Source organism: Electrophorus electricus, chromosome 7 (genome assembly GCF_013358815.1).
Source record: "Electrophorus electricus isolate fEleEle1 chromosome 7, fEleEle1.pri, whole genome shotgun sequence".
Taxonomy (NCBI): domain Eukaryota; kingdom Metazoa; phylum Chordata; class Actinopteri; order Gymnotiformes; family Gymnotidae; genus Electrophorus; species Electrophorus electricus.
Window position 1 is genome coordinate 15,508,977 of NC_049541.1, and position 27,141 is coordinate 15,536,117.

The window sequence follows — 27,141 nt, forward strand, 5'->3', positions numbered from 1 at the left end:
ATTCATGAGCTGTCTCTGGGTTTAGAATCCAATAAAGCCTTCCTAAGAACACACTCTCTCTCTCTCTCTCTCTCGATCAAATGTGCATTACAATAATGCAGTAAATGACTGGGCATTCTCTCCATTAAGCCATCAATATCTATCCAAGACTCCTTAAGAATGAGTGAGGGAAACTGATTTTTGCTAATGAGAGAAATCATGCTTATTATTCTCTATTTGTACATCATTTGAGGTACTTAATATATAAACAAATTTCTAATTATAATATGCTAGATGCTAAACCATACAACCGTAAATGTTAATAAGCACTATGGCACAAAATAATAAAATAAAAACTATCATATATTACAATGTTTTAAAGAGCAGAATGCTTCTTGAATTATCAAGTTGACAAGGATGCAAGTCAATGGAAAGAAAATAAAATAAGCACAACAAAGCAATAAAATGCATGATACAGTCTCCTAAGGGGATATGTGTCTGTTCTGTCAGAAAAAAAGGTTGCTTTGCAATAGCTAGAATCTGCTTTTGATATCAACGTATGACAGCATAAAACACTGACCTTTAGCTTTCTTTACCTGATTTGTAACTTGATCTTCCATTGTATGTAATGCCGATTATCTAACCTTGAAGTGAACCAGATGTACTGCAATGAAACATTGACCAGTGAGTGAGACCCAGGCTAAAAATAGAAGCGTCATTCAGTGCAGGCCTTTGTACAGAGACAGCTGCACACGGTTTGTTCTGCAGGGACAGGTAAACACTAATTTGATTTCAAAATACAATCACCAAGGCAACTGAAAACTGATGAACTGCCAGTGTCCCAAAACACTGAGAGAAATTATATCCTGAAGAATCCGTGAGCATCTGTAAATATATCCTGAAGAATCTGTGAGAATCTGTAAATCTGTCCTGGTCAATAATTTACACATTTGCACTGAACTGGCTAATTGATGTGTGCCTTCAACAATAACAATAACACACACAAACAATGAACAAAACACCTCAGAATACCTTATGACTATCCCGGCCACATAGAGGTCCTTAATAAGCACATGGCGGGATTAAAAGTGTAGGCTACCAGCTGTAACCTAGGGCCTCATAAGCACACTGGGCCCCACATCCACATGCTACATAAAACAAACAGGTTTGCTTTTCTGGCATTTACTTCCCCTTTATTCTACACATCTCATGAGACAGAGAGAGTTTGTTTACTATTAGGTTCTATTTTTCATGTAGGATTTCAACCTTTTATTTAAAATTTCTGATAGAAATACGAGATTGGGGCCATAAAAGAAAGCAAATTAAACAAGCAACTAATGAGATTTTATATAAAACGTCTAAATTAACCATGTATTTCAGAAGTGGCTAGGCAGTTGTCATTGTTAGCGATCCTATGCTCAAGGTTCAAAGGCTTTATTGTCATTTCAGCTATATACAAGTGCACAGCAAAATGAAACAATGTTCCTCCAGGACCATGGTGCAACACAACACAGAGAAGGCTAGGCTATAGTCCTGTTTACTCCCACGCTTTTCATTTGTTTATTTGTTTTCCCCTTGCCTTAGAATTAGTGTAAGTTTACTATTTTATTGCTTCATACTGACCTATTCATTATGCTGTCACTGATTTTATATTATGTATATAAAACTCTCATTTTAAGGCCTTTTTTTTTTTTTTTTTTTTTTTTTTTAATAGACTATGGCCACAAAATGGCTTAATCTGTCCCTGGAAAAGCATACCAGCGCACAGCCAGGGATGCTCTGTTATGTAGTCTATATTCCTTCAGCTGCACTAGACATGTCCTGTGACACAGAAGTTTTAACTGTGTGAGCAAAATAAATGACATCTGATGACACAAAATATTTACGAGGAGCAGAAGCACTAAAGTAATAACACGTTGCACTGACTGACTGTCAGGCCCTTCAAGGCAATTTGGGTGTACCTATCAAGTGATTTTTCTTTTATTTTCACCCATATGTTTTCATCTGAGGAGGGCTGCCATGCTGGGAATAGAGAAGAACATAATATCAGGATCCCACACCTCTGGAATAATGTGAGGTGAAGTTTTTAACGACCAGCAGCTGAAGCACATAAGGACACATGATGGTTTTTGTCTTTACTTTGTGATACATAAATTGGCATAGAAATAAAAAAAAACAACAGGTTGCTTGTTTGTAATGAAACACTAAACATGAACAGCAGTGACGCTTGTGAAGAGACATCTGGATGCTATGATTCATTTCCATATAAATGCTTCGAAGAATTCCTTTCATCCATTCCAATTGTTTTCAACATTGTTGGCCCAGACAATAACAGATAATAACAGTGTTCTAATAAAGGTCTCTATAATAGCCACACTGCCAGGTGCTCATACATGTGTTATAGAGCCAGTTAGCTCAGCTGCAATCACCAATCACAAAAAAGAAAAGACCAGTCTCCTTAAACCCTACAATTCGTTTGGTCCACGGGGCCATTATGAAGCTTATAGTATAGATTATGGAGACATTTTTCTAATAATAACGAGAACCTGAAGAGGATTTGATACATTTACATGAGAATTCTACCCAATTACCCATGTCCTACCCTCACTGCTAGTGCAGAGAATAGATGAGAGAGAAGCAAGACTGCACAAGGTGTTAAGAGTAATTGGCCTTTGCATATTGATATCATAGAAGGCAATATTATTTAAAAAAAGAAGAAAAAATTGTAGTCCTTGTGTGTGTGTGTGTGTGTGTGTGTGTGTGTGTGTGTGTGTGTGTGTGTGTGTGTGTGTGTGTGTGTGTGTGTGTGTGTGTGTGTGTGTGTGTGCTTTTGCATGTTGTAAGCATACTCACCAATCACAAATATTCCAGTGCCACTGCCAACGGTGACACTAGTTAAAGGAAATGTTACTAGCTGGCCCTCTGTTCCCCTGGCCATGATTCCAAGTTGCCATTCTCCTGGGTGCAGGCATGCTAAAAAAAGCCTCCGTTCAACTCAACTGACATAGCAGTGCCTGTGAATCGCAGCAGCCCCCTGATCTCGGCCTAACATATTCCTAATATGGTGAGCAGCCTGGCCTGGGCCACCACCTTCTCGATTTCTTTGGGGAGTTAATTAGCATGTCAGCACTCACCACTAATGATTTGGATCAATGACATTCATCGGATCTGTAAAAACACATATAATGCATCATATATGCCTTTGTCCAAGGCATTAGAAAAACAAATCTGATGCTTTATTGATATAAATAATGAAAAAAAAAAATTCATCAAGTTTTATTTAAAAAATATACCTAGTTTCCCCTCATAAACCTTAAAAACCATAAATCTCATTGTTTGCATGGATATAAAATACTAATATTTTCCTGTAAAAATTATATTTCTGCAGCATATGAATGGTCAAGGAATGTCAGCTTGCTTCACAAGGTTCTGTTCTAACAGGATAAGGACAGAGCAATATGGGCCCATGTGGATGGAGGAACAGCTGGCCCCATTTCTGACGATTGCACACGTTATGGAAGATCACCTGCTGCAGCCAAGCCTGTGCCAAAAGCCGTGGTGAATCTGGCAACCCCAGTGTAAAAGCCTCATTTCAAAATGGCTCATGAATGTCTTCTCTTTCAACATGGCTTTGGAGCTCACTGCAGTCGAACTCACTGTCCACATGCAGATATCTACAGCTACAAAAGCTTAGGCAGCAGTGATTCCAATGCTGTTCCTTGTGGCATCCACCCTCAGAATCATTATACAGATGAATGTTCAGAAAGTCTGTGCCTTGTAAAATAGGGAGAATGTTTGTCCCCAAGTAGCAAAGATAGCTATGACTCCGGTATTATAATTGTATTAAAAATCAGGCGATAGTAACTGCTAGGTCAAGAAGACTGAATTGAGCAGCTGCCGCAGAGGTAACTGCCACTGTAAGAGTAGAGTGGGAAAAGAAGCTTCTCAAGTTACTATAGGCTGTATGAGGAGATTGTCAGGAATGATAGCTGGCTACAACAGTGGGAAGAAAGCTGGAGAAAAATAAAATGATATTAATATGAGATTTTTTTGGCCTCATAGCTTTGTAAGACTGGAAGAAAAACTTTGTTCTACCCAGTACTTACAGTCACACTTTATGCATGGGGACATGTCAGGCATGTGGCTACAGGAGGTGGCAATTTCCAAAACAGATGTAAAGTGTAAAGACATCAATCTGTGCCCTTCCAGCATGGGTTGGCTTGCAGACACTGCTCACTGCCATATCAGCCTGGCTAGATGGGAATCTCAGGATAGTATCAGGTGGTGTCAGACCACTAGAATTCCCTTGGCAGGGTAAGTGATTTAGCAGGGATAGACCAGCATTAAAGGACAGAGAATATCCATTAGTCCGGTACTCTCAGAATCAACTAACTTCTTAGAAAGCCTTTGCTTTGCATAGCTAAGGGCTAGCATGCCATATGTTTAACAGAGAGTAGGGCTCAAAATGTACCCTGTAAATGTATCGTGCATATGAAACTGACAGCGAGGTCCACAGTCCCAGACAAAGGCAGGAAAACAGAGGCACAAAAGTCAGAAATAGTGGACGGAAATTTCAGTGTGACCTGCAACAAATGCTTCTGGGGGTGAGAGCTAGCAAATAGGAGATGTAGATCCATGTAAGTGAAAGGTCAAGCATATTGTTTGACAAATTTGTTTTCTCTATGTATCTAACGACTTGCAAGAGACAGCTGAGTGTTAGATTATGTCACATAGCTGCCTTCTTTTAGGATGATTGTCAAGGCAAGTGAAAAGTGATACATCTGTGTTCATTGTTCATAAAGCTGGAACATAATATGTGTAACTTATACATTGTAATGTTTATATGCTACTAACATTCCTAGATTAAACAACCAGAACATGTATTTCCTTACCTTAATAAAAACGTAGGTTCTTTAAAAGGGGATGTCTGGCAGCTGAATTTTCTGCAAAATGTTGAAAAGGTTTTGGACAAAAAATAGCAACAAATTCTATTTTATCACATGTATTTTTGAAGAAAACATTTGATGAAATTTGTCCCACATCCAGAGAACAAATGCAAAGCTGACTGATTATAAAAGTATCTGGCATCCTGGCCAGTTTCCTGCTGGTAAGCAGTATCCTGCTCCTGCATCTAATGAGTTAGTGCCAGCGTTTCTGATAGATAAAGCTTTTAACCTTCCAGTAGCTTCTCTTACTGTTTTGCTTCAAGTCATTATCTGAATCAGTGTGTTTAGAAGAAGGCTAAGTGGTTCCTGAACAGTACAGCTGGCTAAGAGGGTTATATTTTATCGCCGGGACTCAAGTTTTAATCCTGTCGATGCCATACATAGCCGGGAGTCCAAGGGAATACAATTGGCTCCGGTCCCTGAAGAGGTCGGAAAGCCTTGTTCTCCAGTTGATCTATAGCAGCACTGGCCAATCCCGGCCATTTGCCAGCTCGCTTGCACTGGGGAGTCAGCGCTCTCCACTACGAAACTCTGTGAGTAGCATGAGGAGCTTACAGTTGTGTTGCCAAAATGAATTACTACCTTCAAACAAATATGTGCAATACTGAATGCATAGCTTGTGAAATTCTGTCATGAAATTTAAAAGAATCCCTCCTTTAGAGGAGGTGCTGACTATGTATTATTGTTTGTTCCATTGTCTTTCATTTGACTTTGCTATGACACATTTAGAACCATCTAGTTTTCCTTCTAGTGTTGTGCTTGGATTTCCAAACTGTAGTCACTCTCACTGCACTGCTAAATGCTCGTACGGAAGGGTCAAACACCAGTCTTTCTTATCCACTTTATCAAATAACTACAAGCACTGGCATTCAATGACTGTTAGAAGGCATCACTGTATTCACATCATACAGCAATCAATATAATATTTCATATATGTATTTTTGTTCACATCATTCAGCCTTGGATGACAGACAAAATTGTAATAATTTTGAGAATTATTTAGTATCAGAAGTTTAGCTAAAATGATCAACTCTTTTTGCTCTGTGGAACACCTCTTTTCCGTTTCTATGGCGTTCTTTCACTGTAAAGTGCCTTCCTCAGCATTACAGCACAATGACATCATCAGCGCTGTTTGTTTACGGAGACCTGTCACATGGGCATTCTTAAGAACACTGGACTGGGAGAGGAAGCTCTTCTGCTGCTGTAATGTTGCTGGGTTTGGTATGCCCTTTCTGTACAACTTGATGACAATGTTATGCAAATGACAACCAGAAATTCTTGCCTTGGCTTATTGTACACCTAGATCTGTGTGTTCCTGGCCATGAAAAATTACTGCTAAATTTTAGATTCCAATTTCTAATTCAATTAAGTTGCTAATAATAGACTAAGAGTGCCCTTACTTTCTGCACCTATTATATTGTCATTTTCACTTTCATACACTTGTGGAATATGAGGTTTCTCAAGAATTTTAGTGTGAACTGACTGAACTATCCCACTGTTTTTATTCAGTTTAATTAAAAATAAATAAATAGCAGTAGTAAGTTATGTCTTTCTTTTGACTGTGGAAAAGGGTGAAAGAGGTATGTGTCAAGAACGGTGTAAGCAAGAACTGACTTCCAAAAGGCCATTATTTGGAGAAATGACTGGCATTTGGATGTAAAATGGGTGAGTAAACATTTTTATAGTGACATGAAAAAATAGGTGGCTCTTTAGCTGCCAAACTAAAATACCAAGTTCAATGTGTTGCCTGAGTCATGCGACTTTCCACCCTCTGATTGATCAGATTATATCAAGCATGCCAGAAAAACATCTGAATGTGTTTGAATGAAGTTTGCACAAACTTCATCCTCTAGGATAGTAATTATGTAAATTTTAGATTTATATATGTGCTTTTCCATTTAAGCCGTCTTGTGACACCGTTTTCAGTATAGTGGCAATTCATTTCAAGTATGGATGCTGAGAATGAAAAACATTAGCCGATTCTGGATTTACATAGGCCACGGGTGAACAATTTTGCCTTGCTGTGCTTTTTTTTTTTACCTTAGCAATAACATCTTCAGATTTCTAGTCGTTTTTACCGCGAACATTTCTCAGACAGATGAAGAATCTTTTTCATAGGCTACAGGGAATGGTGGTGTTGGCAGACACTACCTACTATTTATTACAAATCCTCATAAGTTTCCTGATTCTAGAACTACTGCTGTAGCTGAGGTCTTTTATTCAGCTTCTGATCTGTTGAACAAGTGAATCAACCTACTCCATCCTGTTGAGCCTGTTGAGTTTCTACTACAGCACCTACTTAGCCAGCTTGGGAAACTGTTAGTTAAACACGGAACCTCCCATAGGTACCATTCCATGCTAAAGGTAAGGAGAGGCTGTATAGCTAAGAGCCACCTAACTGGATTAAACATTAAATATGTGGATATTGTCCTACCTTTGCAGATGAATTCATGATTCAGAATATTTAAAAACAAGTGTTGCAGTTAGCCCGACTAGGAAAATCTGTTATAATTTTACTCCAGGCTCTACACTGGACTGTCTGGGTGAAATAGTGTTTTTTCTGCATTTTGTGTCTCAGCAGGTATTTAAGGTCTCTTACATGACTGTCCAACCCTGTGCTCAGAACAGGAATACAAAGAGCCACAATGAAGCATAATGAAAACCATAAAGCCATACATGTAACAGTGTGCTGAATGTAGTAGAGAAGTATTTTGATTCCACAAATCAGTGGAATAATTCTTTACCTATAAAGCTAATCAATTAATGACTAATCCACTGTCAATATACAAGTGTAATAAAATAGAAATATGAATCAATTCGATACATTAGAATTAAAATTGCTCTCCTGTTGATAGTAGCGGATCTATTGCTTGCATACAAAACTAGACCTCATAATATACTTCATATGGAAATGTGATGATGGAACAGAAGCTTTTTCCCCTCTACCTTCACAGAATATGACTAAGTTGTTTGGAAGTTTCTGTTGCAGTTATACAGGTTATGAGGTCACCCCATTTGCTGTTTTGCCCTAGGATATGACACAGCAATAGTTGACACCTACAGTTTATTGGTGCTTGTATTGGTCACTGAATTTGTTGAAGTTCCTTAACATTCATCTTAAACAGCATCTCACATTTATCTAATACAAATATCCTGCATAAGCATATACAATGTGCAAACATTTCCTCCCTGTTTACAAGACTGGCACATTTTAAATGTGCTTTATCTCGCCTGTTACTGTCAATAAAATCGAGGTTGAGTGGCGTACATTTAATGCCAGATTTAAATCTTTCCCCCAACAATGAGTGCCTTCAGTCCTGCAAAGCAGTTTGGAGGTTTGATATGTTGAAAGAAGACATAATAGCAATACATGTTTTACAGGCTCCCTGAGGTTTAAAGTTTCCTGCCATGAATGTTAACTACATTCGAGAACCTTTTAACCTTTCAGGCTACTTACTTAGATCCAAGGTACCTTCCCTAATCTCTGTGCTAGCACACAAGCACACTCCTCTGCTGAGATTCATGCTTGTCAACCAAGCCATGAAGCAATTGTCAATGGAAACATAGCTTTATAAAGATTTAGATTAAAACTTTTAATATTAATATTTTTCGGCCACAACAATAAAACTTAACAAATGATCACTAGAAAAAAAAAGTTTACTTTCAACAGCTGTACAATACATACAGTATCATAAAACTGGCCGCCAAATTTAAAATCCACTACAGAACAGATGTAGTGTTATCAGCAGCATTTCACAAGAAGGAAAACATTATACATATGTACATGTCCACACGATATTCTTAGTAAATTTCACATATATACAGTACACCTCTATGGTTGAATATAAATGAGCCAACTTTGTTCCTTGTTTAAAGATATTCTGTTTAAAAAAGGACTGAATAAAGTTGACAGTGGGTAGCTAGATTCAAGATCCTGGGATAACATTTTGACAAAAAGTAGCAAAAAATGTACATCCTCTCAACTTGTAACACTCAGCCATTCGCATCAATCTGCCCCAGCGTCACCATCGGAGTACTGAGCGCAAGCTGAATATTGACTTGGGTTCTTTTGGGGAGGCAGTACTCACTGCATTGAAGATATGCACATCCAACCATGTCAAGCGACAGACGCTCTGGAGGTACACTGCTTTGTGCAGACATTTCCTAAGGTGGAGTATCTCAGACCATCCTTTCCTACCTTCCTTCCTTTCCTGTCTGAAGAAGCGCATGCCCCATATATGGCCCTTGAGTGGCAAAAGTGTCGGGAGAGCCGCTTCCTCAGCTCAGCGGAGAAACTGGCTTTTTTCCTTCCTAGCCACGAACATAGAAAGGAATGCACTTTGGTTTATACCAAATGCCCTGGGTTAATACATTACAAGAATATCACAACAGTCTGAGGTAAAATAGTAAAATCAGTTACTTCTAGAGTAATAAAATGAAGCAAGTGTAACCCCTTGAATTTGATGTTAAGACAAGATGGATGCAGTAGAAAAGATCCATTTCTCATCCATTAAAGAGAAATAGGTGTAGCTTTGATGTGCTGAGATATCCCTGTTGGTAATGGGTTTCTGAGTTTTTATTTCAAATCATGGGACAGAAATTTTGCAAGTCTTAACTGCATATAAAACATTTGTGCAGCCACCCTCCTCTCAGATCCCAGAACATGGCTTCCGAGAGGATCTTTGGCCAATGCTCAGACAAGTGCAAGAGGATCACCATTATAAAGAGGATCTTAATTATTCTCTATTTTACTGTATAGCTAAAAGCAAGTGAGCAGGATGGTTAGGGTGGGGGGTGTCTCTATTGGACAAAAAAGAAATGGCATTTATAATCAAAGGCACATTGTATTAAACCTAAGGGCACAATTATTCCCCACCACTGTTAATGCACAAAACAGCAAACACATATAAAGTACAATGTGAACTGCCCACTGATGTCGGCAGGTCGCTGTGCATTTGCCAATATACTGTGGGTGTCCATAAGGGTCTGGGGCTGGACAGTGTGCAGCGGGCAAGGTACCATGCCAACCAGTAGCAGGGGCATCATGATTTGCCTCTCCACGTAGCAGCCCATTGTCCGACTCTTTTCTTCATCCCCAACATCCACATCTGGGTGAGAGCAGGCCAAGCACGATTGCCTTTTTTCTTTGAGCAGAGTCTTGAAGTAGTAGCAGAGTTCTTGTGCATTACGTCATTAGTCACCCCACTGATATCAGACCGACCACACCCTTTCAGGCCACTATTTCTGTTTAAATTAGCTCTTCTTTGAGAAACAATTCAAAGAAATAAATAAATAAAAACTTTTAACAAAGCTTTCAGACCCTTGTCAGTTCATTTTTGTTTACCATACTATGTCAAAAATGCTACAAAAATGGCCATTACTGTGAAAAAGCCGTTTTGATCCAATTTTTCTATTTGGGTACAAATTTGATTGAATTTAAAGACGGGAACAAGCTTTTAAGAATTTACACTCTGGCCATATGCTAGCAAGTCTACACTAGGAAGCTAAATATAGAAAAAGTGATTGAAGTTGCAGAGGGAGATCTCTGATTACAGATGACAACCGGATGAGACTACTTCAGCCCTAGTTTAAAAGTGCCCTTCTCTGCCATAGTCTTTTCATGATAGTGTTAATACTGGCTCAGATTCAAGTAAATAATGTCTTGTCAGTAGGTGATTAGCACATGCCTTTCTAACTCAACACAATACTAGTCTCTTGAAGGGAGAATTAGTGAAGAACTTCAATCCTATTGCTGTAACTCAAGTTCGCTGAATATAATTAGTTACACGACATCATTTTGTTCCAAGAGCATAAGATTTAAATAGTAAAAAATACCCTTTAAAGAAAAAAGGTAAAGCACCAAGGGTTTCCAGTAGAAAGTACAACACCTCTTCCAAAAAATAGCTTAGTTACATGCACACCAGCCTGTCACTCACTGTCGAGAACAGCGTCCCTTCAGTCAAACTGCATATACCCCTTTTAACTTGCCATCAGCCTGTTTCGAAAGCAAAGTCTCTCTTTTCCTCGATTCAAATTTAATAAGGAATGTCAAGAGATTTTTAGGCACATACCAAGTCATCTATCATGTAAACATTGTTTTTTTTCCACTCCTTCTGCCTCCTAACAGTCTAAAACGTTCACTTTCCACTATAAACTTTGAGTAATGTCTCATTGTACCCTTCTGTTCAAAATACCATTCACTGGCAAAAAGATCTTGCAATGCTACAGAGCTGCAGATATCATAGCTTTTACTAACATTTAAAATCCCCCTCCAATAATGCACTATTGATCTGGTAGTTTATAGAGGTAGGGAGGGGCTAAAAGCCAGATATATCAAGTCTGAATTAACTTCATTGTTCCAAGTCTGTTTGCCTTCTGTGCTACAAGATATTTGTGAGGAGACTGACTAGCACTTCATTAGTAATAGGCCTGTTAGTATGAAGGTTCTCTGTAGCAGAGAACCAGAGATAAATATAAATACTTAAAAGGATTGTTCCCTCTTTTTAGGCCATTTTGGAATTTCTAAAAAATTAAAATAAAAAAAAAAGGTGTTCTGAACACAAAAAAGGTGCTACGTAGCTGTAAATAAGTGGTGAATATGCATTAAAGACTCTGTATTCCTAAAAACTCTCATGCTTGTGAATGCTCAGCTATCCACAATTTTAAATATCACAATATTTAAAGAAAAGAAACACGCAAAAAAAGAAAAGCATTCAACTGACTAATTTTGGCAACACTGTCCTTTGCTGTATATTCCCGTTGGCATCAGTCATTTGTGCCAAATTAGTCCTTAACTTTGAGGCTGAGCCTGAGGTGGGAGGTAATTTGGAGATAGACGTTATAGCACCTGTGCCCTCAGTGATCCGCTTTACGGTTGTTTTCTCCCCGGTGGGAGGTTTTGGCAAGCGGCGTCTTAGCCATGGGTGGCGTAGGGCCTGACTTGGGGTCATCCGCAGGGCTGGGTCCCATTCCAGGCACTGCTTGAGGAAGTCCAGAAAGAGGGGGTCATCGCAGCCTTTAAGCACTGTTACCCAATCCTTACTTCCTGGTGGACCCCGAAGCTTTCCCCTGCGTGACCGTCCACCGTTTAACGTCACTGTGCCATCTGGTAAGGTCGTAATTGTGCAATAACGAGGGTATCCTTTTGAGCTGACAAAATTTTTGGCTCTCTTAGATGAATCCAACAGTTTCTGGGAGGGCATTCCCAATAACTCTATGACACATGCTAGCTGGTCCCCTTCATCTTCCCCAGGCAAGAGAGGGTACCCTGTAAGTAATTCCGCTAAAATGCAACCCAGGCTCCACATATCAATTGGCATCCCATAACGAGAACCCAGAATGACCTCTGGAGCCCTGTAGAACCGTGACTGGATGTAAGTGTAGACCCGCTGGTGCTCGAAGCAGCTGGAGCCAAAGTCGATCACTTTTATCCCACTGCGTCCCTGTTGTTTCAGCAGGATGTTCTCCGGTTTCAGGTCACAATGAATGATCCTGTTTTTGTGCAGGAAGTCCAGACACTGCAAGATGGAGTGCGCGAATTTGCGCACTAGTGGCAAGCTAAAGCCCTGAAACTTGTTTTTCTTGATGAGCTCGTAGAGGTTCATGCTCAGCAGCTCGAACGTCATGCAAATGTGGTTGCGGAATGTGAAGTTCTCCAGCATGTGGATGACATTCATGGTGAAGTCTTTGTCTTGCTTGCGCAAGTGCTCAAGGATACGAATCTCCTCGGCCGCCTGGCGGTGGAACCGCTTCTCATTGCGTACCATTTTCAAGGCCACGTGCTGGTGGGACTTATGGTCATATGCCTTCACCACTTGTCCAAAACTGCCCTTACCAATGACCTTCAGAACCTCGTACCTGTAGGCTATATGGTCATGGGGCACATGGATATAGGATCCCTGATCATCATCATAACCTCCATTGTTGGAGCCCCCGATAACGCCGGGCCGTTTCTTAGCATTCGGGCCTACAAAGTAGATTTCAGGATAATTGAAAATCTCCTGGTGCTCAAATGTTGTCAGCTTGGACATGTACTGCTTCATGGCCAGTTCAGGAGTCAAAGGGGCTGGCTTAGGCTTGCTATCGGTTGATTTAATGGAGGTGGAACTGCCCTCTCTACCGTGGCTGCTTTCTTGTTGCCGCTCTGGCAGGGACAAGCCTGCTCGGCCAGCTGGTGTCAACCCATTCGGCTGTGTAGTCAACACTGTCCGCTTATTGCTGTTTTCCTCAAACAGCTGTTGAACGTGAATCTGCTGGTGGTTTCCGACATGCAGATGGTCATTCATTGCGTGCTTATTGCCTCCAACCTAGAAAAAGCACAACCCAAAACTGTTATTAGAAAATTCACAGAACTGTACAAGAAATTCATATAGTGAAAGACATAAGGTTCTATCATATAATACAGATATGAGGATCAATGAACATCATCCATTCTAAAGTGTTGACTTTCTACATAAATCCTTTCTATTTACTTTACCACAATAGCTATTAACAATGAACATCCTATAATCTGCTCAAGTATAATACTTTTCTGAGAAGGGAAATGTGAGGTCACCCTGGGCAACACCTCAGGATTATGAGCAGGACTAAGCTGCTCGCTTTCCGCCACATTCTGTGCACCTTTTAATAACCTGCTGTATTTTGACTTCATTCTCCTCAGCACACTTTTAATTAATTATTGCATCTTAGGAATTTGTATTATTTCTTAAATAAAGCATTTTTGTACTCACCAAGTGTGGTGCAAAAAAACAAAAACACAACCAATACACCAATACATCTATTTTAGCACCAAAAGCAGTGCTTGATCCACATTTAGTTTATCAGCATGCCGTCCTTGTACAGAAGGCAAAGCTAAACATTAATCTAAAGACAAATGTTATGGATATATAAAACAATAATGATTTACATACTGATAGACCAGTTGTGTTTTACTGGGATGTGCCCTTCGCTGCCCTGGCCACAGAGCTTACCACATGAGCTTAAAGCTTAAAACAGAGTCTGCTAGCCAGGTATGCCCTGTTCATATGATATGATTTCATAGTCCCAGCCCATAAAACCCACAATTCACATTCATATATTTCATTTTTCAGTGTTACATAATTAGTTCAACTGATTTAGTGTCCATATTTTTAGAATGCAGGGAAGTCTGATCCACGTAAACTTGGACATCCATAGTAGAAGAGTTTATATAATAAAATGATACACAACACAACTTCTTTGTAAACTGTGGACTTTGGATTTGGAGCTGAGAAGCTCTTCTGTTTATCAAAGACATTAGGCCTGCCCATCCTGTCTTCCTGAAACTCCCTCTCCAAAAGATTCTCACTTCCTTGATAATGTGATTGTCTCTGTAACTTGTTTTCATTATGATATCCTGTTGCCTCAGTCGGAGAGGCAGTCAGTTGCTTCTGCCTGGATACCCTGCACAAAGACAGTGAAATTCTCCAGTCTCCTGCAAATGAACAATGAGTTCACCCTATGAATATTCAATAGCTTATTGAATCTAAAAGGTTAGATTTGTTTCTTCAGTTAAGATGATAAACTCTCCATTAGTGTTAAACTCGGGCTTTGAAACACTTATAAGACCTGATCCTAAAGTGTAGCAGGATGTGTGAAATACATGACTCCTCTGTGCTACTGATCAGTCCAAACCCCATATGGAAAATCCTAGTCTTTCCTCATGCCTAATGAAACATCAGGAGTAAAACTCAGCTTTTACTTATAATCCAAGAGCAATAAAAACACACAACCTGAAGCCAGATATCTTTTCTTTGAACCATATTTGATGACAGATAATTAGAACAACCTGCAATGCAAAGCTCTGCACAGGGAACTCTTGGGCCTAATGTATTTTGACACATACATATATAATCATAAAACACCATCATGCTGCTGGCATCAAAAACAGACGAATATGGATTGGAGCTAATTATGAATTTGAATTGAACCTCACAGAATGTCATTCTCCATTTGTGACCAGCCTCGCTACACTTAATTCAAAACGTGAACAGGTGGGTGGGGGGATGTGGGGGGGGGGTCATAGTACTGACAGCTGCAGAGGACACACAACTGCAGCTGAACAAAAGAGACGACGTGCCTCAGGGGTGCAAGAGCTATGGCAATCATTTTAACGCTCTGCCTTATTTCTGTCCTCTCTGGTAGAGTACAGAATATGAAACTTGGTAACTAACCACTGAAAGATGTAGGACAGGAGGTTAAATAAGGACAAAAAATATTGAAAAATAAAAAACAAATGGGCAAAAGTCACCAGGCATTAGGACAATCCTAAAAGTAGAAACTAATAACATGATAGACATGAATTGGATGCAGAAACACAGAATTTTAACATTTCTGACCTTTTAACATTTTGGTCTATGTAATACAGCACAGTGATTTACAGCGCTAGCACACAGTTCTTAAATATAGTCAGAACTCCATCATTCCCTTACATGCAAATGAAACAAGCTAACAGTAGCATAACAGACAATGATCAACTGTTCTTCTAGACTCTATACAAGCAGTAACATTCGACGATTGACATGCCAGAGGCCTTAAGATCAAATAAATAGGTTTATATTATCTATTACTACACTGTAATGACAGACATATACCGTCACTTATTGTAGAATATCGTTTGACAGCAAAATCATTTCCACCCACATTCCTGTTGTACTCACTGTAAACTACAGCACCCCATAAGCAAGTAACAAATGAAAAGACTGATTTATCCCAAATACGCTCTTTCCAAGCACCAGGACATAGCCAATCTCTTGAGATTTTTGACAGCAGTTAAAAAGATACACAAGTATAGGTACTGTTGGAAATTAGATTTTGCAGAGAAGCATAATCAAGATTGCAAGGTTTGTTCTAGTATTTCTGGCAGACCAGTGAGATAAGTTAATTAAGTTATTTGGCCATGTATGTTAACTGGGGCTTCTGGGTTTCTATAATTATTCGAATTTGAATGACAGCTAAATAAAGAAGTCCAGACTGTTTCTATATTGAATTAAAAAGGCATGAATCCAAATGCAATTTGATTTGTTTCTCCCAGCGCTGTGTAAAATACAGCTGGGTTGGTGAATTTAAATTTCCTTTCATAAACACCAACAAACTAACTTTTATTATATTTTAATGTAGAAGTGGAATCCATAACTACTTAGACATTTAATTTCATTAAGCCTAAAGTACTGTTTCATGCCTATGGTTTAACATTTGCGCAAATCTACCCCATTGGAAGGATCATCTTCACAGCTCCTTTCAGATTAGATTAGGTGATTGGTAATTTAGCGCCGACATTTTACAAATACAAAATGTGTATCATGTGTATGATAACTACAAAACTCACATTTGTATTATGTGTATGATAACTACAAAACTCACACATGTATCATGTGTATGATAACTACAAAACTCACACATGTATCTTGGCACCCTTCTCAGCAAAGGTTCATGTCCATCTCATTTTAGGTTTATACTAAAACAACCAGTATATATAAACTGAGCCCATTAAGCCTCATGAATGATGGATGCTTATTTCCAAAGACGTTAAAACATTTTCAGGCGATGATTATTGATTATTGATCTGTCAAACGCCAATCAATCGGGCGTGCCGACCGAATCGTTCTGCACGCTCCAAAATCTGAGCCTTCGCCTCACGTGACACCAGGTGTCCAATCCGAGCTGCGTTCTCCGTTCAATATTTAAACAAGTTTGCTATCAGCAATCCAGGGGAAAGAAGTTTAATGAAAGACATTGTTCACACGATGTATTAAAATACAGCATCTTCTAATGCAGTCAAAGTTAGAATCCCGTTTTTCAGTGCGACTGGCCCTTTAACGACAAGCCTTAAAATAGCCTGATCGGCTAACCAGTTTTAAAATCCGGTTAGACAATGAGTATGTCTACCTAATAGAAAACGGTGGTTTGTGGCTCTAATCTATCATAATGTTCTACAACGTGTCCCTACCGTAAGCGAGGTGGTGTTCCTGAGGGGAGGTAATGTAACAGGCGATGACGGCTCAGTCCCTGCTCCAGTCCGGAGACCCCCGACGCCGATTCCGGGGGAAGACTGCAGCTGGCAAATGTCACCCCCTTTGCCTACGGTTCAAGAAAACAGGATCCAATACCGGGGACACGAACCTGAAGGGGCTACACACAGGACTGGAAAGAATCAGCCCCAGAATGTACCCAAGCCTCTGGAAATCGTTTAGAGGCGCTGGCTACCATAAAGCAGCAGGTCAACATATTTGGGTTCAGGATACAGTGTAGCCGTGGCTATTGGTATCTTGGCCAGCTACATTCATTTTAGAAGGCAATGGGGTTAAAGCGTTTTGAAAACAAAAAAGCTCTGCATAGCGAGGCAAAAACAAAAAAAAAAAACATTTAGCGTGAACAACAGGGTCGTATGCATGCAGTTTACGAAGAGCTAACGTTATCGAATCGAAACAAAGATGAATGCAACAGACCACATTATCCGCGAATGATTCTCTTTGGTCTAAACGCTACTTTTGCATAAGACATGCAATAGCTATCCGAGGACCTCAGACATAAAAAACATTAGCGATATTGGGCTCAAACGGGAGCATGGCTACAGCCAGGCTACTACAGCCCACCGCAGTTTCCAACAGAGAAAAATCAAATGTAAAACCGCCTGGCTATTAATCCGTGTGTTGTGGATGAAACAGTTCAATCCAGATAAGTAATCCAACATAAAACGTGGCGACTCAAGCAACAAAGGGATTGTGCCAGCTTTCTGACCCACTGAAATGAGACTTTCTTTTCCTTACCAGTTGGGTAGACCGCAGCGCAGGGTTTCTTGGTTAACATGGCCGCTAGAGAGTCCTACAGAAAGCCCACTTCAGAACATCCCCTCCTCCCCCTCCGCCGTGTAATCGCGAACTCTGCTACTCCAATCAGCTACATCCAGGCTCGCATTCTCGACGTGTGCCGCAGACACTAGGGTTGCTTCCTCAAACACAGTGCCAAGCTGTGTTACCATTGCTTGGATACGCCTGAAACAACCCAAAAAGCGCGCTGCGTGACCCACCCTAGCAGACATCTATCCCCAGAAAACTACAAAGTTCCTAGGTGCGGTGCTCGGATCGTAACAGTCCCATTGTCCCACACTCTCCGAGACTGCACTGTAAGGCGGTATGGGTGTTGCCGGGCTTATCTATCATCCCTGTTCGCCTCCACCTCCTCCACCCCCCCCCCCCCCCCCCCCCCCGCCCCGCCGGGTAAACTGGCAACCCACTGCGAGAATGGAGCTGATGTCCCACTTGTTCTATGCCTCATCCTGCCGGTTTTTCAAGCGATGTTACGGTGTAGCTATATGTCAAATGACTAATGCACAACCCCATGATAATGAGCGCAGTTATCTGGATTTCATGCATAGAACAATCCCAGGCCTGTTTCCATATTTAAGTGCAAAAATATTCATTAGCCATCGAGTTCCTATGCGTTCTTTCCGCTTTGCTGCTTTATTGCACACCACAGAGTTTAACGTGTAGCGCAATCTTGTAAAAAAAAAAAGAAAAAAAAGAAAAGAAAAACAATCATAGTCCACTAGAGGGTGAAGTTCAGTTTAATAGCAGCCATGCTCTCGGTCAATGTAGCTCTTAGTTTGGCATTAAAAAAGAAAAACACAAAATGACACAAGTCCTCCCTTTACTCAAAGTAACTTGACCACATTTTGCAATGAGGCTAAATATAGATGCACAAAACAAAACAAAAAAACCCCGGACATCCACTTTTGGCTGATCATGTGGGACAAATTGTGCAAATCCGATTTTTTGTCAAATGATCCCGTTAACAACCGTCCAGTTCTCTCTCCTCTCAATTCTGTTGTCGTCCTCATATGTCATGACTGCATGTAAGTCCTCATTAGTGCAGCGCATGCAATGCCAACTTTAGGTTTTCAGTGGATTGCAGCTGTTCTGTCATAGCCTGGTGAAGTTTGTATGTCTGATTTGTTGTCAGAGTACTATTACCGTAAGAACAATAATCTGTATTATTTGTGTTTTATAGTAGGTCCAAGTTACATACAGTAAATGTATGTACTGCAATGAAGTTTACCACAGAGATATTAGATATTGCTTGCAATATCGATCTAATTCAATGGGAATCGGAAATCTATCAGATCTTACACATGTCAAAATTACTATGTGCCAACAGCACCAAAGTAAATTAAACGTGTCTATAATAAGGTCTGTTAGGGAATGGTTTCTCCAAGCCTCCAGTTAACTAAAATCATGGGCCTGGAAGTGTAAGCCTATGTACATTAGCCAATTACTGACTTTAACAAAAATGACTTAATATTTAATAAGACATCATTTTTTTCTAACATCTGTAGAAAGTCTGCTGCACAGATATTATCTTTCAGTACCAAAAGCAACTAAGTATATGTCTATCCTGCTCTGTAATTCCTATTATGGTCTATATGGAAACATGACTGTCATGTACATCTACTCCCTATTCAGAGAAGCAGCCATACGTAGTGCCACGTGTTAGGCTGCAGTCAGCAGGGAGCGGAGCGTGCAGGGATGGTTGTCGTGGCATTTGTCACTGCGGTTACTGGAAAGCTTCAGCAAGCACTATGTGAAGAATTGTGCCACTGATAGCGGCATTGGGATGTTTGCACCAGGGCAAATAAACAGGGCCGATCAAGAGCTCATGTCTGTCTCACCTCATTGCATGGGAGCTTGTGGTGGTGAGCTATCAGCAAGGGCTGACAGAATTCTGTGCACAGAGACACAGCAGTATGAAACGGCTCCCCCAGGTCAAGGCTGTGATTGGAGCTGCAGGCTCGTGATAGATTTATGATCATGAAATGAGCAACCAGCTTAGGCTCAGATGGTACGCAGCTTGGGCATTCCAATCACACAGTGGCTTAGTACACTACTAGACTATCATAGTTTTATAGTTTTCTGTGTTCTCGGTAGGCTTCATGGGTAATTGACGGCTCTGTGCCTCGCTCTCAAAGCATTTCAAAGAAACTTCCATTGAGTTATTTGTTCCCTCCGCCTCACCTCTCTGAGGGAGTGGCTGATCTTTAGGGGGTGAGTCAGGGGTGCTGTCTGAGAAGCTCCAATCAGAGCCGTTGATCTTCAAGGGGTGAGGCAGGGGTGCTGTCTGAGAAGCTCCAATCAGAGCCGTTGATCTTCAAGGGGTGAGGCAGGGGTGCTGTCTGAGAAGCTCCAATCAGAGCCGTTGATCTTCAAGGGGTGAGGCAGGGGTGCTGTCTGAGAAGCTCCAATCAGAGCCGTTGATCTTCAAGGGGTGAGGCAGGGGTGCTGTCTGAGAAGCTCCAATCAGAGCCGTTGATCTTCAAGGGGTGAGGCAGGGGTGCTGTCTGAGAAGCTCCAATCAGAGCCGTTGATCTTCAAGGGGTGAGGCAGGGGTGCTGTCTGAGAAGCTCCAATCAGAGCCGTTGATCTTCAAGGGGTGAGTCAGGGGTGCTGTCTGAGAAGCTCCAATCAGAGCTTTTGTTGTTTTTCATGTGCCTTCTGCTGACACTTCCTTTCAGCATCATTCTGTGAAGGGCTAATCAAATCACACGCCCTCCCTCCCAACATATGGCTGTTTGGGCTCCGTCCTTACCAGCCCCATTCAGCGTCTGCTGACGGTGTTCGTGACAAAAGCAGACAGTTCTTTTTATGGAGTTTTATTCCAAATACATGAAAATGATACAGTGCTGCACAGGGGCCCACAAAGTCTTCCTGTAACAAAGCCATAAGCGTAGAGGAGGACTCAGGCATTGATCTATATTTAGTTGCAGTGTTTTCCGAGATGCTGGCACTTTCAGACATCAGAATGGAAGTGAGAACACAGAGGTTCCAGCCTGAGCTGAATCACTCCATGCTTAGCACACGCTCGGCGAGGCAGGCAAATGTGCTTGTCAGGGAAATGTGCAGCAAACATGGGAGCTTTATGGCCATCCCTTCCTCCATGCCTTTCCTTCCCTATGGAATGTTACCACACAGATTCAGAATAGTTCTGGTCTGTACATAATGCACAGTTGGCCTCCACCCCAAAAGCATTCTCTACAGGAACAGCATGAGAAATCCCAGAACTCTTTAGAATGGGGCAGTGATACATTTTGGTTATTCTCCAAATTTATAATGCAAGATTATCAGAATTTAGAATGAGCTGAGCCAGTTTTCCTAAGCAGGCAACATAGGGAATTGTGTCATATAATTAATCACCGCTGCATCTATTCAAAATGATCTGAACAACATGAACAGCCAGCACCTAGGGGCTTACAGATGTATATCACACTTCCCCAACTACTGCACCCTCCAGCTAATTGTCCTCTTGCTGACACAAAGGAAGGCAGACACTGCAGTCTAAAAGCTTGAGTGAACTCTAATGATCTCTGTGGCATGTTCTCTAGCCATAACCCCCGATGATTAATTAGACTGTGTGTAACTTTACCTGTTCTGCTGCAACAATAATGAAGCCAAGTGACAAATCACCTCCCGATGATCCAGAGCCCCAGAGACAAGGAGAGAGAGGCTACACCTGAGAACGTTTACTACACACACCCACACACACTTCTGAAGTAGCCATCATACTCCGGCAACTCTTCCATTCCACACCTCTGTACATTCAGTGCACAAATACTACCATCCTTTCTCTGCCATATTACATAATAGTCATTTATGAATTTAAAACTCCAAAAAAGGAATCTGACATAAAAAAGACAAAAGAAAATCTGCCTGAGTCAGGGACCAGCAAGGTTAATAAATAATGTTTTCATCTGAATTATGTAAAGCTGAAAAGGTAGTAGTTGTCTGTCCAAATACATTTGCTCCTTCTGTACAGTGAGACTTACAGGAACAAAAGGGTAACTGTGTGAAGTACTGCTTCCATTGGCTGCATAATGGCATGACGGTTTAGAAGTGGCTTTGTGCTGCTTAATCATTTGATCTAGTGTCATCCTTATCCGATCAATAGGGAAAAAATCAATAGATGTCCATCTGGAGAACCATCTTATAAATCAACACGACTAATACGTAGGAATGTCTGATGAGCAAATTAAAATGGTGGAAGGTTACATAAGAACTGATTCATTTTCATTTGTTGGACTATATTTGCATGCACACACACTGCCCACACAACCAGGCTGAGAAAACATAAACATTCACATGTACTTGCTCACACACACACGCGCACACAGAAAAAGAGGAAAGCTATGTGTCTGAGAGACAGTAGGAAGTGGGAGGTTCTGAGTAACATTCATGTGTTCTTACACCAAATTAGCCAAAACCGAGCCTGGCCATGCTGCTGTGAGAAGCCGTGTGGAAGTGTACAAAGTGGTGATTATATACCCTGCTTATATCACTGAGCTGAGTATCTTACCATCATCAGTCTGTGGAGCTTCTGTTTGTCAAACATAAACCTACTGTCAGCTAGTTATGTTACTTCAGTAACAATCAGTAAACTTCAGCAGAAGATGTCTGCTTGTAGACATGTTTGACTTTCATTCAGAAATTCAACACCTATTTCATTGAAGAAAAAAAACAAATACTACACTATAAAACTGAGAAATACTAAATGTGATTTAAGACAAAATGCTTATTTATTAAGTTGAAAAGTGATTATTTAAAATATTACCATTAAACATTTTCATATCCATTCAATGTTTGGATGAATGAGATTTAAATTACACTGTGAGCCCTAAAGGAACATTTTGTCTACACTAATATGGGAAGGTCTTGAAGGGGCTGTGGACAATGGAATGGCTTCTCTCCACAATGCTCAACACAGACCCCTTTCTCCTGCATCACATCGCCTGTGGCTGGCAAGCATATTTATGTCATCTCCACTGGCATTCGATCACCCACACTCGACATATTTAGCAGGGTTTATTTTTGTATATGTTTGTGGTGGGAGCTGGTGGAAGCACTGAGAAACTCCACTTGAATCAGTGTCGTGGACTATTTAGGGTGATGGTGAGGGTGATTCAGGCACGTGGTGTGTGTGAGGCATGGGGGTGTAGTGACTCTAAGAGCAAAATCACCTACACCACTGAAGTAGTAGCCATGCTTAGAACTGCTAGGATCTACATCCTTTAACACGTTTGTTGGATACATACATGTTTATGGTATACATACACCTGCTGTAACTTCCCATCTTTATGAGACGTCATTATCTTCAACTAATAGGTAACTCAGAAGCTCATGGGAACTTTATTGGATTTTGCATAGAGAGGGCGGATCGTAGTGGGATGTCACTGGCTGGTGGGGGTTCATGTGTCTTCATTTAAGTGCATGCAGAGCTCATGGATAGCAGTATTCGAGTGACTCAGAGCCTGAGGCTAGAAGTGGAGGGAAAATGGATTCTCTTACTCTCTCCCTGCCTCCCTCCCACCCTCTCTCTCTCTCTCTCTCTCTCTCTCTCTCTCTCTCTTTCTCCCTTCTCATACACCAAAATCCTTGACCATTCACATCACTAGTCCGGTGACCCGAAGCCTGGCCTGGCAACATTCCATGCAGGAAAACCCTTGAGCCCACAGGCATGAAGCAGCATGCAAACACAGCAGCGTAATAACAGGGGGCACAGTGGATCATGGCTAAAAGCAAAAAGACACGTATGGACATGTCTGCTTCTACACAGGCAATCCGTGCCAAAAGTTCCCTGCTCTCTCTCCCTCAGTTTCTGAGACAACACCCATTCGTGCCTTAGATGCTGTAAAGTAGTTTTGGAATAGTTTACCTTCGGCTTGCACACATGGTCTAAATAAACTGATGGAAAATGCTTTCCGAGAAAGCACAGTTTATATTGGTGCCTTGGGATTTTTGCCACCATTTGGATTTTGATCCGATAAGAATCAAAGCAATAAGCAGAATTGACTGCTACCATTCTGTTCTGGTCAGGTGTAGGCTATATATTTCCAAAGAAGTGAGGAGTGGCTGAGACTGAGACCAACCCAAGACTGTGTTGCACAAATAATCTCCTTTATAGGGTGAGATGGCTAGAGCTGGTGAGTAGCTGAGCAATGGTTCGTATCCAGCACCTGTGAAGGTTTACAGAGTAAAAAGGAGCTGAATTTAAGCGTAGTTATATTGCTGCCATATTAGGAACAAGCACAACATGTACAATAACAAAATTGTTGTTGTACTTTAGGACTCAGGGCTCAATTAGCCAAAAAGGTCTGCTTTAAGTAAGTTTAATTACAGAGCCATGAACCAATTATCTTATTGTAGCATAATAGAAATGCGTCATCCAATCAGGCACTGGCACTCTGCGGGAGATGGCCATGACAGCAGGGAAGCGTCCGGTGCAGACATGAGAAAGATGCTGAACCCCCAGTGATGGATACAGCATCTCCTTTGAACACTCCCCAAGTACTGGCCACCTGTCACTCTTGAGTTACAAACACCGGACACCGTGCTGGTATTCTTTTCATGAAGCAGAGATGAAAGAATTCACTGAGAACACTATTCGCTCTCCAGTAACCTGGGCTCATGTGCTTCAGTGATCTTAGGAAAGCCTCACCCAAAGTCACTGCTATTCTCCAGCCAACAGTGGATTCCAAATTAGATTGTCAAACACAGTAGACTTTATTACTATATGCATAGTAAACTGTGAGTCACAAACCTGGCTATCATAACCAATAATATAGTTATTATCCCTAACATAATTCTATGATCATTGCCTCCCTACCATTCTTGTGAACTATTGCAGTGTTAGACACTGTTTAAAGATAATGCATTTAGAGATATTTTAAATTTTGTTAAAAAATTTAATGATGCTGTTGTTTGATGTTTAATGTCTTTGAGCATACGTCTTTTGGGAATTTTGAAATTTGTTAAAATTTGATAGGGTGTTACCAGGCTTTAACCACAGCCAACATTAATAATTTACTTTAGCAGGTTTGGGTTGCGGTTAAATATGTCAGATATTGTTAGTGATAATTATTTGAATGATGTATGAATGGTTATACCTGAATTTGTTAAACCATAGAAGTGAAATCACAGGTGTTTCTTTTAACCTCATGTATTGCTTTGTTAGTGTCAGGACGCCCTTTACTCTTTCATGCCTAATGAATCCAAATGGCAGAAGCACCAAAGTTTATGATCGGAAGCACGCACCCTGGTAAGAGGAAGTCTTATGAGCCACAGAGAGCTGCGTGTGCAGCACAGAGAGGATCCGTGCATTAAAACACTGCCCATTCCTCCGACTCACAGGCAAATGAGAGATGACATCCAGCTAAGCAGCTGACATGAACAGCAGCGGAACACTCTGCTGCGTCATGAGGCTCACCGAACCGAGTGCATCCGCACAGTCGATTATGACGTGTCGCAACAAATCTTCTATGGGTGAAAAATAAATTTCACTTCCTCTACACTTTCTTCTCTCTACCAGAAAGGCCTGCTAGATTGTGATCACAGGGTATATTTTTGGTCGCAGCTGAAAAATTATTACCATCATGTAACTGGCTGGGGAAAAGATGGGTGTGGTGGGCCTGTTTGTTTGCTCAAAGGGTGGGGCCTGTACCAAATGGCCATTTACACTAGGAGGGTGTCTTTACGTTACCTTTGCCTTGCTCTGCACTTCCTAATAAAAATAACATGTATGGCAATAATATTCTGCTGCCAACCATGATTTTAAGATCTCTTATTTGCATGGACATCACTTAGTTGTGATTACAAACAAGAATAAAACATTAGCAGAACATTTTCTCATTCTCCTACAGTTCTTTCCTTTCTCAGGAGAAATGTATTGAATTGTAGCTGACACACACCATGGCTTTAAAATGTTGCTGTATCTCAGCTGGGACAGCAGGTAGCGTAAATGTAAAATCAAATAACATATGTAAACACCATTCTAGTCTTCCATTCTAATGTCAGAAGTTATATCTTACCTTAGAGGAAATCTGAGAGTCTTGATGCTCTCTTTTACAGATATCGAAAGATATCAAGATAGTTAATCATGTTATGCATTAATATCCGATTTCAAAGCAGGGTAACAATCCACTTGGTTTGTTGATTCTGTTTTTGCAACCATCAATTTCCAGTCATGATAAATATATATATTAAAAACAGACAGCCAAAAGATCCACACATCCAGAGTTTCCAGTATGTAAGCCAACATCCACACACGTCTTTCTCAGTGGCTAAAATTACAAAGAGACCGTAATCCGTAGCCTTCTGTAGCGCAGAAGCCAAGTAAGCTCAGTGCTAGCTAAGTGCATAGGAGATTGCCTAAGGCATGAATACAGAGTAAATGTGTGACCAAGCAACATGTAATATTGCACCGTTTAATAATTAATGGAGTTGAAAGAATGTGTGCAGTGTGTGTGTGGAGGGGGCGAGGGGGGTGTTAGTCATGGTAAGACTTTTGAAGAACAACTTTAACTCTCTAACTCTGTAGTCTGCTTTGCTTATTATCCATTTCAGAAGTCCATCTTTTACTGTTAAATTGTAGTGTTGTATTTTCATTTTACTCTTATGCTAAGATATAGAAAATGTGGCTCAGCTTGATTAAATTGATTCATGGTTTCAGGCACAAAATCCTTACATATAAATAGTAGCAAGTGTAAGATTTTGATAATCTCTTAACAAAATGAATAGAAGTTTTGAACTGAGCAAAAAAAACAGGTGCAGCATATTAAAGCAAGCTCCTGCCAGCATAGGCTGTATATAAATAGATGAATTCTTTTAGATTTACCTTTCAAGCCCTAAATTTAACTCTATTGTAGTAACCATACTTTTTATGATCATGGCAACTACGGATAGTGTTACCATTGACAACCACTGGTAGCTGCTACTTATCACAGAATCCTTGAATGAGCAACAGTCAATATAGACATCCCATAATGCCTTTCTGTTTTCCTTTGGCTGTTATCGGCCACTTCATCACTTTCACTGTCAGGAAGACCTGTGATATGGTTTGGTGGCTAGCCTTTGGACAATGGACCCTGATTACTGAGTGGATGAAAACCTTTATATAAAAATTGTTTGTGTGATTTATTTCAGTTTAGGGTTGTGGGTTTTTTTGTTTGTTTGTTTTTTTTTTTGTTGTTGTTAGTTAAATGTTCCTGAATTAACCTATGATTCCACATGAGACTTATGTTCAAGAACATTTAACTAACCATAACAAAAAAAAAAGTCTTCATGTCATTAGAAGCTCCCCATTCAAAGCACTGCATTATTCTTTTTTAACTGTAGACCTTAAACAAATAAAGCCTGGTAGAAGCCTGTGTTTAGCAGGA

At 40.6% G+C, this 27,141-nt stretch overlaps 1 protein-coding gene and 1 long non-coding RNA gene across 3 annotated transcripts; one reads left to right on the top strand and one right to left on the bottom strand.

Moving 5' to 3' along the window:
* The first annotated feature begins 5,401 nt into the window (after nucleotides 1-5,401).
* Nucleotides 5,402-7,709, top strand: LOC113572545. The gene is made up of 4 exons (XR_003410122.2): nucleotides 5,402-5,458; nucleotides 6,027-6,146; nucleotides 6,496-6,590; nucleotides 7,504-7,709. It is a non-coding gene; the product is annotated as an uncharacterized LOC113572545 (long non-coding RNA).
* An 855-nt stretch (nucleotides 7,710-8,564) lies between these two features.
* Nucleotides 8,565-26,088, bottom strand: dyrk2 (dual-specificity tyrosine-(Y)-phosphorylation regulated kinase 2). Of its 2 annotated transcripts, XM_027002208.2 has the most exons (3): nucleotides 17,711-18,055; nucleotides 16,891-17,021; nucleotides 8,565-13,231 (listed from the first exon to the last, which is right to left on the bottom strand). In XM_027002208.2, exons 1-3 carry the CDS (start codon nucleotides 17,748-17,750, stop codon nucleotides 11,639-11,641), a joined length of 1,764 nt encoding a protein of 587 aa, XP_026858009.1. In that variant the 5' UTR covers nucleotides 17,751-18,055; the 3' UTR covers nucleotides 8,565-11,638. The 2 variants fall into 2 exon arrangements, with proteins under 2 accessions (XP_026858009.1, XP_026858010.1); XM_027002209.2 differs by lacking the exons at nucleotides 16,891-17,021; nucleotides 17,711-18,055 and adding an exon at nucleotides 25,792-26,088.
* Nucleotides 26,089-27,141: the final 1,053 nt, after the last annotated feature.

Excerpts from the sequence above, each read along its gene's own strand:
- dyrk2 (XM_027002208.2), bottom strand. The coding sequence starts at position 17,750 with ATGTTAACCAAGAAACCCTGCGCTGCGGTCTACCCAACTG. Across the intron at positions 17,022-17,710 it reads CGCTGCGGTCTACCCAACTG|GCAAAGGGGGTGACATTTGC; the intron begins GTAAGGAAAAGA and ends CTTGAACCGTAG. Across the intron at positions 13,232-16,890 it reads GGAACACCACCTCGCTTACG|GTTGGAGGCAATAAGCACGC; the intron begins GTAGGGACACGT and ends TGCTTTTTCTAG.